General features: G+C 38.9%; 1 protein-coding gene across 10 annotated transcripts in view; it reads right to left on the reverse strand.

Annotated features, from left to right (window-relative positions):
• RYR2 (ryanodine receptor 2) overlaps nt 1–16,455 on the reverse strand; it is a 382,187-nt gene extending 365,732 nt beyond the window's left edge. For all 10 annotated transcript variants that reach the window (XM_038130404.1, XM_038130398.1, XM_038130396.1 and 7 more), the window contains exon 1: nt 16,151–16,455. In XM_038130404.1, the coding sequence (XP_037986332.1) occupies nt 16,151–16,198 (48 nt within the window). In that variant the 5' untranslated portion in view covers nt 16,199–16,455. The remainder of the gene's footprint in view (nt 1–16,150) is intronic.
• Nucleotides 16,456–16,620: the final 165 nt, after the last annotated feature.

Here is a 16,620-nt window from a genome sequence, read left to right on the forward strand (position 1 = left end):
GTTTCCAGAGGTCTCATGATTCACTCCAATGTCCGGAGCCAGAACAGGGTAGATATGGACTAATAGGAATTCTGACCCTGTAAGAGTACACTAATCATTGACCATTTCAATTCTGAATGTGAACCACTTTTCTTAATTAAGTTCTTCTAAAATGGTACTTTTATTCAGTATGAAAAAATCCTATAGTCATGTTATAGGGCTCAGTACATGATGTCATAGGCATTTCCTGATGTCTTGCTTGGACCAATACAGGTTCTAAAACTATTGGTGAACCCTGAGTTGAGACAGGCTAAACTCCAGAAACTACTTTTTTTATCCCTCTCAAGGTGGACATTCCAAACCCTGGAATAATTCACTGCAAGACACTGTGAACTGCATCTGTGGAGAGCTCAAAAGAAAAATGGACTAGATGATCTTGGAGGTTCCTTTCAACCCCAGTGGTTCCGTAAAAAATCAAAAAAATGTCAAATGCTGCATCACTAATAACTTTGACTAGTCAGACTGCAATAATCACCAAGACAACCCCAGTTCAATTCAAACACCTGCTCAGTCCCTTGAAACAGCCAAAAATCAGCAGGAAAACAATCATGGTTATAATTAATTTGGACTTGATAGTTTTGATCAATCAGTCTCCAGACAATTTACAGGGTAGAATGTGACTTCATACTATAGATGAAAATTCAGGTTTGAATTCCCACATTGATACACATTTCACCAAATCCAGTTTTAGCAGCACAGATAGAGGATATAATGATTATATGTCTTAGTTTAGCTGAGGTTTTCAATACCTAATGAGGGTTCAGAGGATTGTTCCACTTTCCTACAACACTGTACTTAAACTGCTTCTTCAGAGGATGGACTTGCAAAAATCAGAAGCCACATTGCCTTAGCCAATGTACTGTCAATTAAACCACACACTCTCTCTAGCAGTAAAAATATATTTTGTCATTGGATCCTCAATCTTCACTCAATAAACACCAATACTCATAGAGGTGCTTTCTACAGAGATTCTTAGCCAAGAATTAGGATAGAGTGGCAAGAGCTAAGTGAAGACTAAATTTTTAAATATATTTCAAAGATCCCAAATTCCTTAACAAGTAGCCTGAATCCATAATACTTGCTCCACAGGCGATCTTTACAACCTCTAACTAAACAAAGTGGCACTTGATTTCTCGGTTTCCTGGATGCTACTATCTTTCAAGCCCTCCAATCAGATTTCCCTCCCTGATCCAAAGGAAAAGCTAAACGCAAGAGAAAAATGAATACCACAATATTTGTTGTTTAAAAATCTCATAAATCATCACATTGCTCATGGTTTAGTTATCTTCCCCCCTCCCCCCAAAAAAAAACCAACCACCTTTTTAGTCTTTATTTTGCAACCTCCAAAACTAAAAAATTGCTTGATTCACTCCTTTGTTTAACCCAGTTTGCCAGCAAAACCATGCCAGGTGAGCTGTGCAACTAATGCACTGAAATGTATCAGAAAAATGCAATAAATTTCTAATGGCCAAAGTCTGCAGAATAAAACAAAACAAAACAATAACAAACAAACAAAAAATCAAACACACAAAAAAAACCCCTCACACTTCTCAGGAAGCTCAGCGGTTTAACAGCTCCCTGATGCTGCAACCTTAATAACATAACATGCTGTTAAAACAAATAAAAAAAAATTCAAAACCCCAAAAAAACAAAGCCACAATCTACAAGTAGTACTTCTGCATAAGAAAAGTCTTAAGTTTAAAACAATATTGGAGAGAAGAGTTACACACTGCATTGCAAGCTGTACCACAGTTTCATAGATGTCATGTTGACCAAACAGGTGGGAGCGATACCTCTGTCAGCTAATCTCTAATAATACTCTGTTTGTCCCCTGGATCATCTCCAAATCTCCTAACAGCACCTTCTGTCAACATCCAGAACCAGCTCATGAGCACCACATTGTGCTGCATCAATTACAATATTTTGAATTGACACATCTCTGACTGTCAAAAGCTCACAATGGACTCTGTGCTAACTTCAGCTAGAAATGTGCCTCTCTACAATAACCAACATTGGGCTCACCACAATGCTCTGGCTTTTGTATGCTCTTTGCCTGTACTACTTGTTAAAAACCTCTACTACTTGTTAAAAACTATTTCAACATACAGCATGTAAAAATCCAATCCTTGGCACAATCGATGAATCTGAAAATAAAACAAGCAAATGACAGCTAAGGGCAGGAGCTACCATCCCTAGACTGGATATTAAAAGAACACTTTTGATGTAACCAAAGTTACACAACCAAAACCTAGTGAAGTCTAACAATGCTCACTTTCTCATCTGAATTCTCTTGCACATCCAGAGGGAAAAAAATCCTTGGCCACCAGGAGTTTTGAACTCAGGAGCTTCTGTTAGAGTTGAAGTAAAAAGTTCATATTTCCAGCTGAACCTGACAAAACTGCCTTCCATAGACCAGAGGGCTGCATGAGAGAAGCACAATCCATTCCTGATGAGCTTCCTCTTCCTGATGAAAAGTTTGAAGCTACTGTAATTAAAAGCAAATGGGGGATGAATTTATCCTGCAAGTCAGCACCAAATCTGTGTAGTCCAATTCTGATCTGTTTTCCATCCTGCAGGATTGAGTAGAGTGATGGAACTCTCTTCTGCCACAAGATCTCCCTCACCTCCTAAGGTGTGGAAAAAACAGGTATTTTGGGCTACCTTCTAGACCTGTAGTATCCAAGTCCAACCAAATTCTTTTCTATTCTCTGACACAAACTAGTGTCAGAGATTAGAAAGATTTAGTACAGCTTTCAGAAAAACATGTCCAGTCTTAAAACATGTAGTCATTTATGATTTTACTATGCTGTAGCTCCTTACCAAGAAACACAAATTACAGACCAAAACTTGCTTTCCACCCCAAGGAGAAATAAAAAGAAACCTGTATTTGTTAAATTATAAAACTACTATGAATTTAAGAGACAATGCTCTTATCGCTTTAGGGCATAAAATCTTTATTATGAAAATATATTACACTTTAAGCAAATGTTAAATTCAAATCAAGAAATATATTAACCTTTACTTCAGCAAGAGTTGGGTTAGAAGAAGAAAAGAATGTAGGTCAGTTTTAAAAGACAGTAAGAGGTTCTTTATACATGCTTCAATTTTTCTCAAGATCATCCTCTTCAAGACAAAACACTACCATTTTGAGCTCACTACTCCAGCTCTTCACAATGAAAGAGATACATGTTTTAGAAAGAAAAGTTTCCATTCCAGATATGGGTTAGTTTAGATGCAAAAAAAAATCCAAAAATCCCATACACAAATCATAAAGCACCAAGAAAACCAGAAGAGAAAACAAGGCACATTTTCATACAAGTATCACTATTTTCTTAACTCTGATAAAATTAACTCCAGTGTTTAAGGAGGAAAAAGAAAAAAAAAAAAAAAACACACTGCTATTCAGCGTTTCAAGTAAACACAGTCATGAGACCATGCCATAGCTCGGAGTAATTAGTTTCTGATAGAAGTTTCTGAACAAGATAGCTGGAAACTGTAGAATAAAACATATGCAAGGGTTCACAGAAAGTTTGGTTATGTGAATGAAAAAAACAGTAAATATGAAGAAAGTTACAGACTATTTCAGCAGGATATAAGCTGGAAATGGTCTGTTACCAGATACTGCCATGCAAACCATGTGCAATCAAGAAAACTGGTTGAAGTTCTTTCCACCTAAGCCTTGCAGCTTTACTGGAAGACAGGAGCTCAAGTGCTGGACTAGGCAGATTAGACTAACGTGAGCAGAAGGCATATTCCTATGCCTATACATTTTTTTCATTACATATTCTGCTTCAATCCAAGTGCAAGGCAAATCACTGAGATGAACTCAGAAAAATGGCAGATGCACTTTAATGTTTACCTGATCTCTACAATGAATTTGAAAGCGCACATCATTTTAGCTATTTCGCCACTGCCATAGTTAATATACGAGGCTGAAAAAGCAATGTTGCACAGCAAGAGCTCAGTTCCACAAAGTGCTGATATTCCTAAAATGGACTTTCCTTAGGCTTGCAGACACCAAATAAAAATCACAGGTGCACTGCTGATGTTTCAGAAACTTTGTGACAAGATAATTTCTTACTTTGAAGTATAATTGATACTTTCCTTAGTAACTAAAAAAAGTAATTGCAGTGGTAAATGCTTCAAGACCAACAGATCTCACAACCTTGTAATACAGAACAAGTAAAAAGATATATATTTTTAAAAGGTATTAATTAAAATTTGACATTGAAAGAGTAAAAAATAAATAGTAAGAAGCAGCATTTTTGCATGTATCTAGTACCTAAAAAGCAGTATTCCCCCACAGCATAGATAACTTCCTGAGAAAATTAAACAGTATTTGTGATCTCAAATCCAAGTTAGAGTTGACTTCAGGTTCCACAGTGGACATAATAAAATTTATGCTGGACACAGCAAAAGCACACTGTTAACAGAAAAACTTGCAAATGCAACTCTGCAAGAATATTTAGCTTCTTAACAAAGACATCAGGGAGATTTGTAGAAAAAGAAAAACCTAGTTTCCTTCTCAGAAAAGTGAAGCACACAAGAGATTATTACCTTTTCTGAATTGGACAAGATGATGTATCTGAGTAGCAAAGTTGGAACAATTTACCATTAGATGTAAATATTTTGACAGACAGTTAGCAACAGGCACACAATTTTAAACTTAATTTGCAGAAGCCAGGTCACACACTTCGGGCACCTAAGCAAAATTAATATTAATTGTGTTAAAATGGCAGACAAGGACATGAATTCAACACATTTAGGCCATTACATACAACAGCACACAACACAATTGGTGTTATGATTCAGCTCTGGTTAAAATCTAGGTGAGGTTTGACATAAACATCAGCAAGAAGAGAACCAGACTTATAAAAAACATTCATGGCCATATAGAGACATCACAGTCATAGCCCAACAAATCATTTCATGGAATGTTTAACAGATGAAGAGTAGATTATTCTGCTAGACAATATACTAAAATCAATTAATTTACAATGGATTTGCAGTATCATTTAAGCAAGAGGTAAGAGAGACAGGTTTTTATTTGAAGCAGTCTTGTAATACAGGATTTGTTTTTAGGCTTCTGGCCAAAAAGTGTATTTGTGCCATAAGTATTTTCTTCCAGACTTTTGTTAATAGAATAACCTTTAACAACCTGTTATACCAATCTGCCTGTTTTATGTAGTTCTTTCATTTAAAAGATTTATTACTTAGGCAAGGAAAATGAGATCCAGCTAGAATTTTTGAAAGGAATATAATTCTTTTTTCAGCTGATTACTCTTTAATTGAAAGGTATACAGTAGGGTTACAAACCCATTTCATTTGCAGAACTCCTTGTTTCTCTGCCCCTCCCAATAAAACAAATTACTAGGGTACAACCACTAATAGCAAACCGTAACTTTTTGAGTAAGAACTTACTACAACAAAGTGCGCTTCCCAAGCTCTAGATGTGATTCCAATTGTCAAACTGTAATTCTGTAACAGACATAAATCATCATAAAAAACTTCACTCATCAACAGAAATTACAAAGGTACATAAAGAAGTAATTTTGTTAGCACTGATAATACCACACAGTTCACCATCAATTAACCTCATTCCTTCATAGAATATGTGTTCTGCCCCATGTTAGTTTATTTTGTTAGTAAATCAAAAAGTGCAGCAAGGCCTTCCTGTGTAAACAGAAGTGCAAATGCCATGCATAAGAAACAAAAGTCCCCCATCAAGTTCGGAAGGTTGAACACTACTCATACACCATATTAATTGGATTACTTTATAGGATTACAGCCTCAGAAAACTGATATAGTAACTTTCACCTAGAGGTTTTCCTAGCATCAGCAGAAGGGACCTTTGTGCAGAGGACCAGAGTAAACTATTCCATAAGTCAGGCACAGGATTTTTGCAACGAGCTGATTTACCAAGTTTGAGGGACAGCCCCCCAAAACAAACTGGTTTTGAAGGGAAAAATATTGTCACTGATTTTTTTTTATCTTTACAGCTTGTCAAGAGAAAAATAAACTGTAGAACAGAAAGCAGAATAAAAAATGGGCATAAAATAGGAAGCATCTAATTCTGCTTCAGTAACAGATTTCTAGTATAAGAAAGGAAAAACTTCAGAAAATTCAGCTGCAATTGCAGCTGACATAAAAATTATGAAACAGAATCCACCCAGAAATTTCAAAAGAAAAAACAGCAATACATTACTTCTGACATAATCTGAATAAAGCGATGCTTTTAACATTTTCAACAGAATATGTCAATGTTGCAACTTGATAGTCCTTTAAACTACATCCATTTAATTTTCAGTAGATTAAAAGACGTATGAGAATTCCAAGATCAGATGGGAGAAAAGAAAACCAAATATGCTTTCAGTTGCTTGAAGTCAATAAACAAATGTAAATATTCCAGTATTTTAAAATGCAGGTATACAGTATTTTGCTGAACTGAGCAACACATCTCACCTGGAAAAAAATACCTCCATTCACCTTTAGGAACATGAAAATCTAATTCTCACTACCTAATTACTCATTTTTCACCTCCCACTCATGGAAAATTGAAGTGTTACTTCTTGCATCTAAACTTAAATAGCACTTTCTATGCAAAAGCTGGGAAGCTGGGTCTTTTGATTTTTTTTCCTGAAAAGCCAGGCAACAAACTGCACCTCTCAAAAGGATGACAAAGCTCACCTGCAAGTTATGACATCCCTCCCTCCTACACTCCATCACTCTCCCTTTCTAGACAAATTCTGTTCAGTTGAAATTGAAGACTTTGGAGTCTTTCAGTTCAATAAGATTAAGATTTCCAGAGATGAAGCATGCAGAGGAAAAGGAGAAAGAAAATGCAGACTAATCATACGTCAAGACAAATGATGTTCTGAATACATTTTACTGAAATTCTTGTGATAACTTCCGACATCTTAGTAAACTTTGTGTTTTTAAAACACTTATTTTCTTGTTCTGAGAGAACAAAACAAAACCTTGACCTTTGTCAGACCAAGAGTAAAATTAAAAAGAAAAAAATAAATAAGACAGAAAGAAATTCCAAATTTAAGAGACCACTTAAAAAAACATTAAAAAAAAACACCACATAATGAATTCTTGAATTCATAGCTATAGACAATAGCAATTCCTACCACAGGCTTAGGTTGAAGCTGTGCCACACTTAAAATCAGGAAGAGCCATCAAACCCAATGTTGGAAGAGGAGCATCTCAGTTGGCTCTGACAAGACCAAGGAAAAGTGACAGGGATTAAACAAAGTTTTGGACTTAGATCTTGAAACTCGAAAGAAAAGCAAGTTAAAATTAACCAGAAGATAGGGTAGAGAACAAATACAGTACTCTTCTTGTAAAAGATACTGCTAACAGATTCCAGAAATGGACTTGGAGGCATAACATTGCAATATTCTGAAACGATGCAAAAATGCAATGTTTCTTCTGCAGGATTTCAGGAACCTTCTCAAATCAAAGAAAATTTACAGGATATTTCTACAAGAACTCTGGTCAGATCAAAATGAAGACCAGGCCTCCATTGATTCTTCTTCCATTGACGTACAACTAGCAAAAGAAGTAACACTTTAAATGCACAATTCATTACATGAGACGCATTGGAAGTGATTTAAGACTAAATAATAAGACTGACATATCTGATCAGGCAGTCAGACCATCATGTAAAGACCTACTGAAAAACACCTTGGCGTATGAATCATTAATTCACAAGCTTACCCTACTGAAATTCAGCCAACAATGATGGCATTTGAGTTTTCTGGACTTAGCTGTGCAGCTATCACCCTCCTGGAATTACTAAATAGTAGACTAGTGTTTTTTCTTTTGCTCACAAGCTTTTCTGAAGGACTCAAGACTACATAATTCCAAGACTACAATAAACTAGGCACACTGCTGACATAGGCAGCTGAGCCCAGCAGAGCCTGGTGGAGCTGGTGGGGCAAAGTCAAACCCCAGGGGAACCTGGCATGCCACAGGATAAACCTTTGCTTTCTGTGTTAGCTGGGGCAAAGCAAAAAAACCAAAAACCACATTTATTTAATACAAGCTTTTAAGAGAAGATAAATCCAACTCTTAAGCAATGAAGAGCCATTCAATTGTCTGTAATACCAGAAGAAAGAAAGAAATGGAGATGGTGAGAACTTACTGAGTATTTCCCTGCATCACATACTGGGATTTTTTTTCCTTTTCCACACAAGTGGAAAGTAAATATGCATTCCATCTCCCTGGTACTTGCCACAAAGACTGCAAACACACATAACTACCTATGTGTTAGCACTGCAAAATCCACTACATAAATGGGCAGAAAATAGACAAAAATATGAAGTCACAAGATTGACACTTATTTTTTGGTAAATCCTCAGTGTTAGGAGCACACAGAATTCTTGTGACTGCTGCAGGGCTAGGGATTTTTATCTATCTGTACAGATATTTAGGTTGCTTCTGTCACCATTGGAACCAAATGCTTCTACAAAGGCAGCTTAAGGATGAAGACCATGTGTCTGCAGAGAGCTTTAACAATCTGGCTTGTGCTTAGCATGTTAGTCCTAACTAAATTATTTCCTAGTTTCACAACTAGGAAATAAACACACAGTAGGTGAGTTTCAAATGTTTATCAGCATGGCTACATGCCTGATGTACAATGAGGATCAGTTACCAGTGAATGGATCCTACAATCCAGAAGTTTACTGAGTCTTATTGCAAATCTATCCAATTGCCTAGGCTTACTCTGAAAACTCTACAAATTCCATTCATTCCTCCACCTAAATTTATATACAAGGAGTTCTGCTTGCCCATCACAGGAATGAAGATGTTCCTACAACATGGGAAATTATCTGGCATATTCAGCAAAGGAAGATACATTCCTCTTTCTCATTTTCCTTTTTCTGAAGCCAAAGAACGCATCCCACACAAATCCCAGGTACTTGTTTTTTCCAGCTTTGCCTGGTTTAAGAGGAAGAAATATAGCTGTAAGAGACAGCCATTTCTGGCTTGATTCCATTAATACATCTCCACATTCTGGCAACCTCCAGGAAAACTCACAGACAGCCAATGCAAATTTTGTGTTGCTTCCTTTCATCATTCCTTTGAAATAAGGATTTAAGCAGAGATATACTTCAAATTCAGTGCACCCAGTTTCCACAGTAGAATTCCAGAGAGGTTTTCAGAGAGGTAGAGAGATAAGACATGCCAGTGTTTGACATTTGGTTCTGCCAGCTAGTATCCTTCAGATATTATTTCCCACAGTCAAGTAAAACACAACTAGGTAACACAGGTCTGTTGTGATACAGCATTACTCAAATCCTCTGGGAAGCTGTCTCAAAACACAATGATTTTGTCACTCCTTTTCAGTGACAAAAAAATCTTGTCCTGAACCAAAATGTCATCCACATTAAAAATTAACTGACCAATGCATCTTACGGAATGATACCTTGTAGATTTTTGCCAAAGTCCCTCTGCAAGTCTGAATTACAAGAAAACCTAATATACTTATACTTTTTTTCAAGTACATGACAGTTAAAGGGACTTCCTGACTATGATAAATATTAAAGTATGCCACAACACTGAGGGAATGAAATATTCTTTTTATTTAAAATTTTATGTAGTTGTTAGTGTGAATGTTCTTATAAATACATCAATATTACTTTAAATTTGACCATTTGAGCACTACATTTACAGAGGAATTGCAGCTGTCATGTAAGTTAACACAGCTCATGTTATGACACCTTACCTAGCATATCTTTCCCTTTACTAACAGAAGGCATCTAGGCACCAGTTTGTTGTTATTTAGCAAAGCTGAGAAGCTATGAAAAGCTTCTACTAAATCACATGCCTCAACAACTTTTGCTCCAACCTATAGTAGCTGAGTAACATGACTGGGCTCAAGAAGCAGCAACACATTTGAAGAGTTTAAGCCCTTCACCTCACAAGTTGCTCCATGGTTATTATGTAAAACATTTTTTTTTAAAAAAAGAAAAATAATAAGTTGTTCAATAACTGAATACATAATTAGTTAATGAATCTCACACTTAATAACAAGGGACTACAGCATAAAACTACACTGCAGTAAAACCCCATGGGAGCTCTTGCTAGTCTTTGTTAGGAAACTGGGGGGACCTCTCATGATGGTGCAGGCAGTGCCCTTAAGCAGCTCTATTTCTTACAAGGAGAACAAAGAAATACTACAGCAATGGTCACAGGATATTGCAGTAAGTTCCAGATTGCTGTGGTTGCCTATAAAAAGGCTTAAACTGTTATCAAAATTAGTTCCTTTATGCCTTTTCTCAGTTACTGAGATGCATCAGGCAGACTCAGAGGCCCTCCATTTCAAGAGTGGTACAGACAAGACAGCCAGACATGGCATAAGTGCTATACACCTGCAAAACATAGTAAAGGTCTTTAGCAGAATACAAACTGGAGACAGAAAATGATGCCAGGCTATCCTTACTTTGCTACAGGGAGAAATTCCAGTCTAACTGTGTCAAACAAACAGAGTAAGAAGTTCCAATTCTTCCAATCACCCTGGTAAAATGTGGTCATTTTACAGTTCAAAGTTATTGATGTATTATTACCAAATGAAAGAAATTTATGTCATTACCATATTATTAGGAAATATAGGAACATATACACTTCCTGACTTTGCTTCTGACATCCACACAAAGCTTCATTTCAGTCAGATCAGGAAATTTAAGAAAAAGTCTAGGTGTAATTCAGAAAACAATACCAAAACTAATGCAGATTTTCAACATGAATCAAAAATCAGAAGAAAAATAATTCTGTCTTTTCAGTTGAATTCACATACTTCCTGGGGTCAGCCCACTGTCAGTATTTCACCACACAACTTCCAATCTTCTACCTTGATTCAGAGAAATACTTCAACAAATCTATATCCCTGCTAAAGAAAGACTGGCTTATTTTCTTGAATTAGAATCATCCTGTGCACTTTGCACACAGCCACGTAAGGGGAAAAAAAAAAAAAAAACACTTTTGAAATATGCCTGTAATAATACAGCATATAAATAGAGAAATACAAGTCAGACATCTCACGCCCATTCTAAATCTTGGGTCAGAAAGAAGTGGTATTCTCTCTTTACAGTCTGTCCACGTTTTAAGTTCCTACAATGGATTTTCCTCAGGTCTTCACAATTCCAAAAAGTGGGATGCATCAAAACATCTTCACACTCTGACAGAAAATGCAGCTCTGTCTCTCAGAATATCAGTCAGCCAACTCACAGGGCTATCAAGAAACTTCCCTGGTGGACCAACTATTATTACAGAGTTTCCCCAGCTGCCTTCCTACACATCAAATACAGACAACTTCCAGATGCAGAACATGGAATAAAACAGTATACACACTAGACAAGTGATTTCATCCACCAATATAATCTTAAAGGTGGCAAAAAATGTTTGGCTACCGATTTTGAAATCAAAAAAATTATACCTGAAAGGTTCACATGTAATCTCCAAAAAAGAAATGGACTGCATGTCCTAGCTAAAACCCCTTCACTACAAACAAGTCATCCAGCTCAATTCCAAAATAGAATTTGAGATCATATTCGGTATCTGTACTGCAGTGCAGTGCCTTAGAGAGGAAGGTACAAATGCTGCAATCTCAGCCACGCCATCCCTCACATGAGCTGTTAAACAGTGGTCTCTTGTGCCAGTCCCTGGTGTATCTTCGAAAGTCACACTCTGACAAGTACAAGAAACACTTTTTAAAATAAACAAAGGATATCCAAAGTGGGTTTCGGCATATTTTAATTCTGAAATTGCTTCTAATAGCCAAGCTAGTTTTTGAGCATTTTCTTTTTGTGCATTCTGACAATCGTATGTTTGATGACTGCAGCTACCAGAACCTCACATATTTTGATAAACCCCTTTAAAAGATAAGCAGCACATGAAAAGCAGTGAGGGATTTAAGAGGAAAAAAAAAAAAAAAGAAAACCACTTTGTTTTTTCTTTTCTGTTTCACTGAGAGACTTGCATAATTCTTCTACTGTTGAGTTACTTATCTTACAATAATCTTCAGATCTTGTTTCTTCTGGTTCCTTTTGTGTCCTCTAATTCCATAGAATCTTCATGTAGGAAGGCATGTAAGCATATGACTTCTAGTCAAATTTAAAGTGGCACTCATTGTTTAAATGCTGCCATAATGAGGAATATCTGGAATAGAAGAGACTCTGAAATCACAAAACTGCTGTCCTTGAAAATGTGAACACAGCATTCTTCGTTTCAAACTTCTCTGCCATCAACTTCATTCTAAAGCCCAGCACTGAGTGAATAAAAATCTTCTGCATGTCAAACAGGAATCCTAAGTAATGTTTAAATTTGTTTCAAACCACTCTTCCAGTGTTGCAAAGCACACTTACACTTTCCACTGACAGTCACCCTCAGAACTTTTAAATCCATGTAGAAAATAAGGCAGCACAGAATACGTTCACACAAGCAAGAGGTTCTGTTTTACTGCAAGCTAATTTAAAAAATTTGAAAAAGGCATTAGAAGAGAGTGCAACATGGAACATTAGCATTCAAGCCTTAAAAAAAAAAAATAAAAAGAAAAGAGATGGAAAGAGGAGATGACTCCATCGGTCCTGGGGAACATGTGCTGCTCACGCTGATTACGCCTCTGATTCCTGACAGGCATGGTAGTCATCACTGTCTCAGAAGACAGTGGAAAAAAAACATAACCCTGTCAGCCCTACTTCAGCATGTCCTGTTGGTGTCTCCTACCATAAACAGCTAAAAGCAGACCTGCCTCTAATTTAAGAAACTCCACAACTCTAGAAAACCATACACACTGACATCAGGAACATCACAAGATCAAATAGCTTAATTACACATTTCCCATCACTTTTAGGAACATCTTGCTCCTGAAAGTCAGGATACCTTTAAAAAATATATGGGACAGATAAATATAAGCAATATTTTTTTGAAATCTTGCAATTGGTTTTAATCCTCTCACCAGCTTGCCACCCCATTTCTTGCAAAGACCTTCCCGTATGGGGGGTTCTGTGTCACAGAAAATAGTCCTTGCACATGTATATTATGGAAGAAGCCTATGCATTTAGGGGAAAATATTTTCTGTTTTCTCCTGGAACTTGGAATTACTTTTACTGTCAAATCAAATTACACATCCCAATAAAAATAATATAAAAACAAAGAAATAAAAACCAGGCGATTTCTGTGTCAACTATGAATGTTTTAGATTCTTGACTGCAAAGACTAAACAGTGAAATCTATGTTACATATACCCTTGATCTTTCTAGTATTATAAAATAAAAAACAAATTCCCCTACAAGCAAGAGGTCCTGCCTAGACACACAACTAATAAACACACAGCAGGATACTTGTTCCCCTTCACTTCTCCTGCACAGCACGTGTTTATTCTGTGGGAGAAGTCAGGAGAATGTATCTCCAAGCCTAAAAAAGGCCACACATAATACAAGGTCATCTCCACCTGGAGCATTTGGCAAACTAATGAGGGAGATCCCTGTTTCCAGAGAAGCAAGTAATTCACAGGACTACAGAAGAGTTCCTTGAGGAGAACTGAACAGCAGAGAGCTGAGCTCCAGTCTGTCCAAAGTTGTCCCAAACAATATAAGCTCTGAGGCTTCTAGAAATACAGGGCATTAATAGTTGTGTTCACATCTCAGAAGTGACATATCAAACTCAAATTATTCCCAAAAGAAACAGAAATCCATCCTAGCAGCAGAATTTGCTAGGAGGTAATGCTTAATGCCAAAACAAAACCAAATGCTTTACCAAAACAAAACCAAATCAGGAAAAAAAAAAAAAAAAAAAAGGCAAAAAGAGAAAAAAAAAAAGAAGCAAGTAAAGAAGAGGAATCATTAGACATATAGGAATGTGTGAAGGGGAGAGTAAAATCAAAATTTCCAATAAATATGTGGCTAAAATACAAATTCAGTCTAGTAGCTTCATGCAAATAAAGGGCATTTTTAATTAAGTAAAATCTCATGTGCAATTTTAAACATTTAAAAAAGACATTGTTTACATTCCAGGGTAGACTCTAAAGATTTCAGGGAGTTTATCAGGTCCTACCAAAAGAAGAAAATATGAAGAACACTGTTTACATGTAGTAGGCCTACAGATGTCATCCTCAAAGTATTGAAAGCACAGAATGATTATGCTTGCATACAGTGTTCTTTGAAAAGTTCTCGTTTATCTACAAAACATTTATGAATCCATCTGCCCCTAATCAGTATTTTAAAAATAATTTTTTTAAAAAAGCTACAGTAATTACCGGGGTAATATCAAATTTCCAGCGCTTTCTACCAATGGCATGCAGAAAGTTGCACACATCTAATAGCTTTAGAGATTACCAATCCAAGCCTTCTAACAATAGAGAAGTGGAAGACTACATAAAAAAAAATCTGAAATGACTGACTTTTCCAAGTAATGCTTATAACTTGGATAAAGTAGAAGGAAGAGAAGAATAAAAATCACTGCTTACACACCACTACAGATTATACGGGTTTCTCAGGCCTTTTTGATTAAACTACACAACATGACTCCCCAAAGCCTCAGTTTACCATATTCAAGGTCATTTTATCACTGGTGCAACACTCTAAACATTTTCAAGTATTATCTAAGACTGGGTTTGCCAAATCTGTATCAAGCCTGACACACATTGTCAGGAGTGCTGTTTTACATAACATGCTGCTGCTGTCAGGTGCTGGAGTTTAACATCATTGTAGATGTGCTGAGCTGTATTAGCATGCTCAATGCTTCTCCTTCCCTATTAAGCATTCAGATAACATGAACTAAGCTTAACATTCACGCCTGCAGTAAGGCTGCCATGGTACAAGTCTTCCAAAAATCTTTACCAGCAAAAAGTACTAACAAAAAAAAACACCCATAAATTGAGATGACAAATTTTCTTACGCAGAAATATTTTTCTGTTTTCTCTTTAGGTGTGAGGCAACACTACAATACAAGTCACATAACGCTGACAGGAAAAAAAAGTTGTCGATCTTCATGACAATGTTGCGTAACAGCTGTATTTTCTGTAAATGCAGGTTTTCTAAGAATCCTCAAACAAATAAAAAAAATTAATACTAAGGTATACATCTAGTATTGTGCAGTTTCTGATAGAAATAGAAGACAACTGAGAACTACAATTCTTAATGCCGCAAACACCATATGAATATGTTTCACATACACTATGTTGCTTTCTTTCCACCCCCATTTAGATGTATTTTCTTACAAGCCATTGAACGTGAATGTTTTCTAAATCAGACTGTGCTAAATAGAAGGGAAGTTAAGCTTTATCCTACAGTCTCAGTGTTTCCAGCTCTACTTAACAAATGTCTCAGCAATTTTTCCTCAAACTGTGGCATGGTTTGTATACACCACCATTCTAGATGCAAATGTCTATCTGTAAACTTGCTAGGATTGAGCATATAAACGGCACTTGGGAGATGGCCGAGAAGACAAATAAAAGCATTGCTTGAATAAACATAATCCAGATAAGCATTAGATGCAGCAGTCCCGATGCATTAATTAAACGGAAGGAAGAAGCGCTCTAGCGCCTTAACATGCTCTGGACCGAAGTAACGAAAGGATGCGCACGCCAGAAAAAGCCGTATTAGTCTGTGCCCGGCCAGGAGAACGCCTGCAAGTTAGTGGGAACCTCCGCGGGGAGGGGACAGGGTGAGAGAGGTGGGTTTTTTTCCCCGAGCCTATTTTTGCACAGGGAGTGTGACTGCAGTTTTCGCGCTGGGGACGGCTGCTCGGTTAGGATCCGCAGCAGGCGCACACATCGCGGCCGGGAAGGCAGCGCGGAGCGGAGGTGCTGCTGGGGAGGCGCCGCTCGCCCGCCCCTCACCCTGCCCGGGGCGAGCACGGCCGCCCGCCCCTCCCGCTCATCCCGGCGCGGCCAGCGCAGCGCCCGGCCGGCTATCGCCCCCCGCCCGGCCACGGGGCCACACGCTGCCGGCTGGAGAGAGACGGGGCCGGGGCTCCGGAGACCGCTCCGAGCTGCCCCCGCCCGGCTCCCACCCCGGCCGGTCCGGGCGTCGCCCCCGCAGCCCCCGGCCCGCCCGGCGCCCCGCCACAGCGCGGAGGTGAGGGAGGCAAGCGCGGCGCTTACAGTTCGCAGGAACTGGATCTCGTCCTCGCCCTCGCCCCCCTCGGCCATGGCTGCCCCTGCCTCTCCTTCTGCCGGGCGCTGCTCCCGGTGCCCGGGCGGGCGGCGGCGGTCGCTCCCCGAGGGCTGGCGGCGGCAGGAGGTTCACGGCCGCGCCGCACCGGGCCGGGGCAAGTGCGAGGGCGGCGGAGCCGGCGGCCCCAGCCCGGCCCTGGCTGCGAGCGGGGTGCGGGCGCCCGTGCGCCTGCAGCAGGTTGACAGCGCTGCCCGGCTGCCTGTGCCTGCCGCGGGGAGGGGGCTGCGATTAACCGGGGGAGGAGGGGAGGCGGAGCTCCGGCCCCCCCCGCCGCTGCAGGTGATCCGCAGCCCGCTCCCTCCGCACTCCAAACGCGCCGCCCAGCGCCCCTTGCCGGTGCTCGGCGGAGAGGCGGCTGCCGCCCGGCCCGGGGCGCGCCCGGCGCCGCTGCCCGAGC

This window comes from Motacilla alba, chromosome 3, assembly GCF_015832195.1.
Source record: "Motacilla alba alba isolate MOTALB_02 chromosome 3, Motacilla_alba_V1.0_pri, whole genome shotgun sequence".
NCBI classification, from domain to species: Eukaryota; Metazoa; Chordata; class Aves; order Passeriformes; family Motacillidae; genus Motacilla; species Motacilla alba.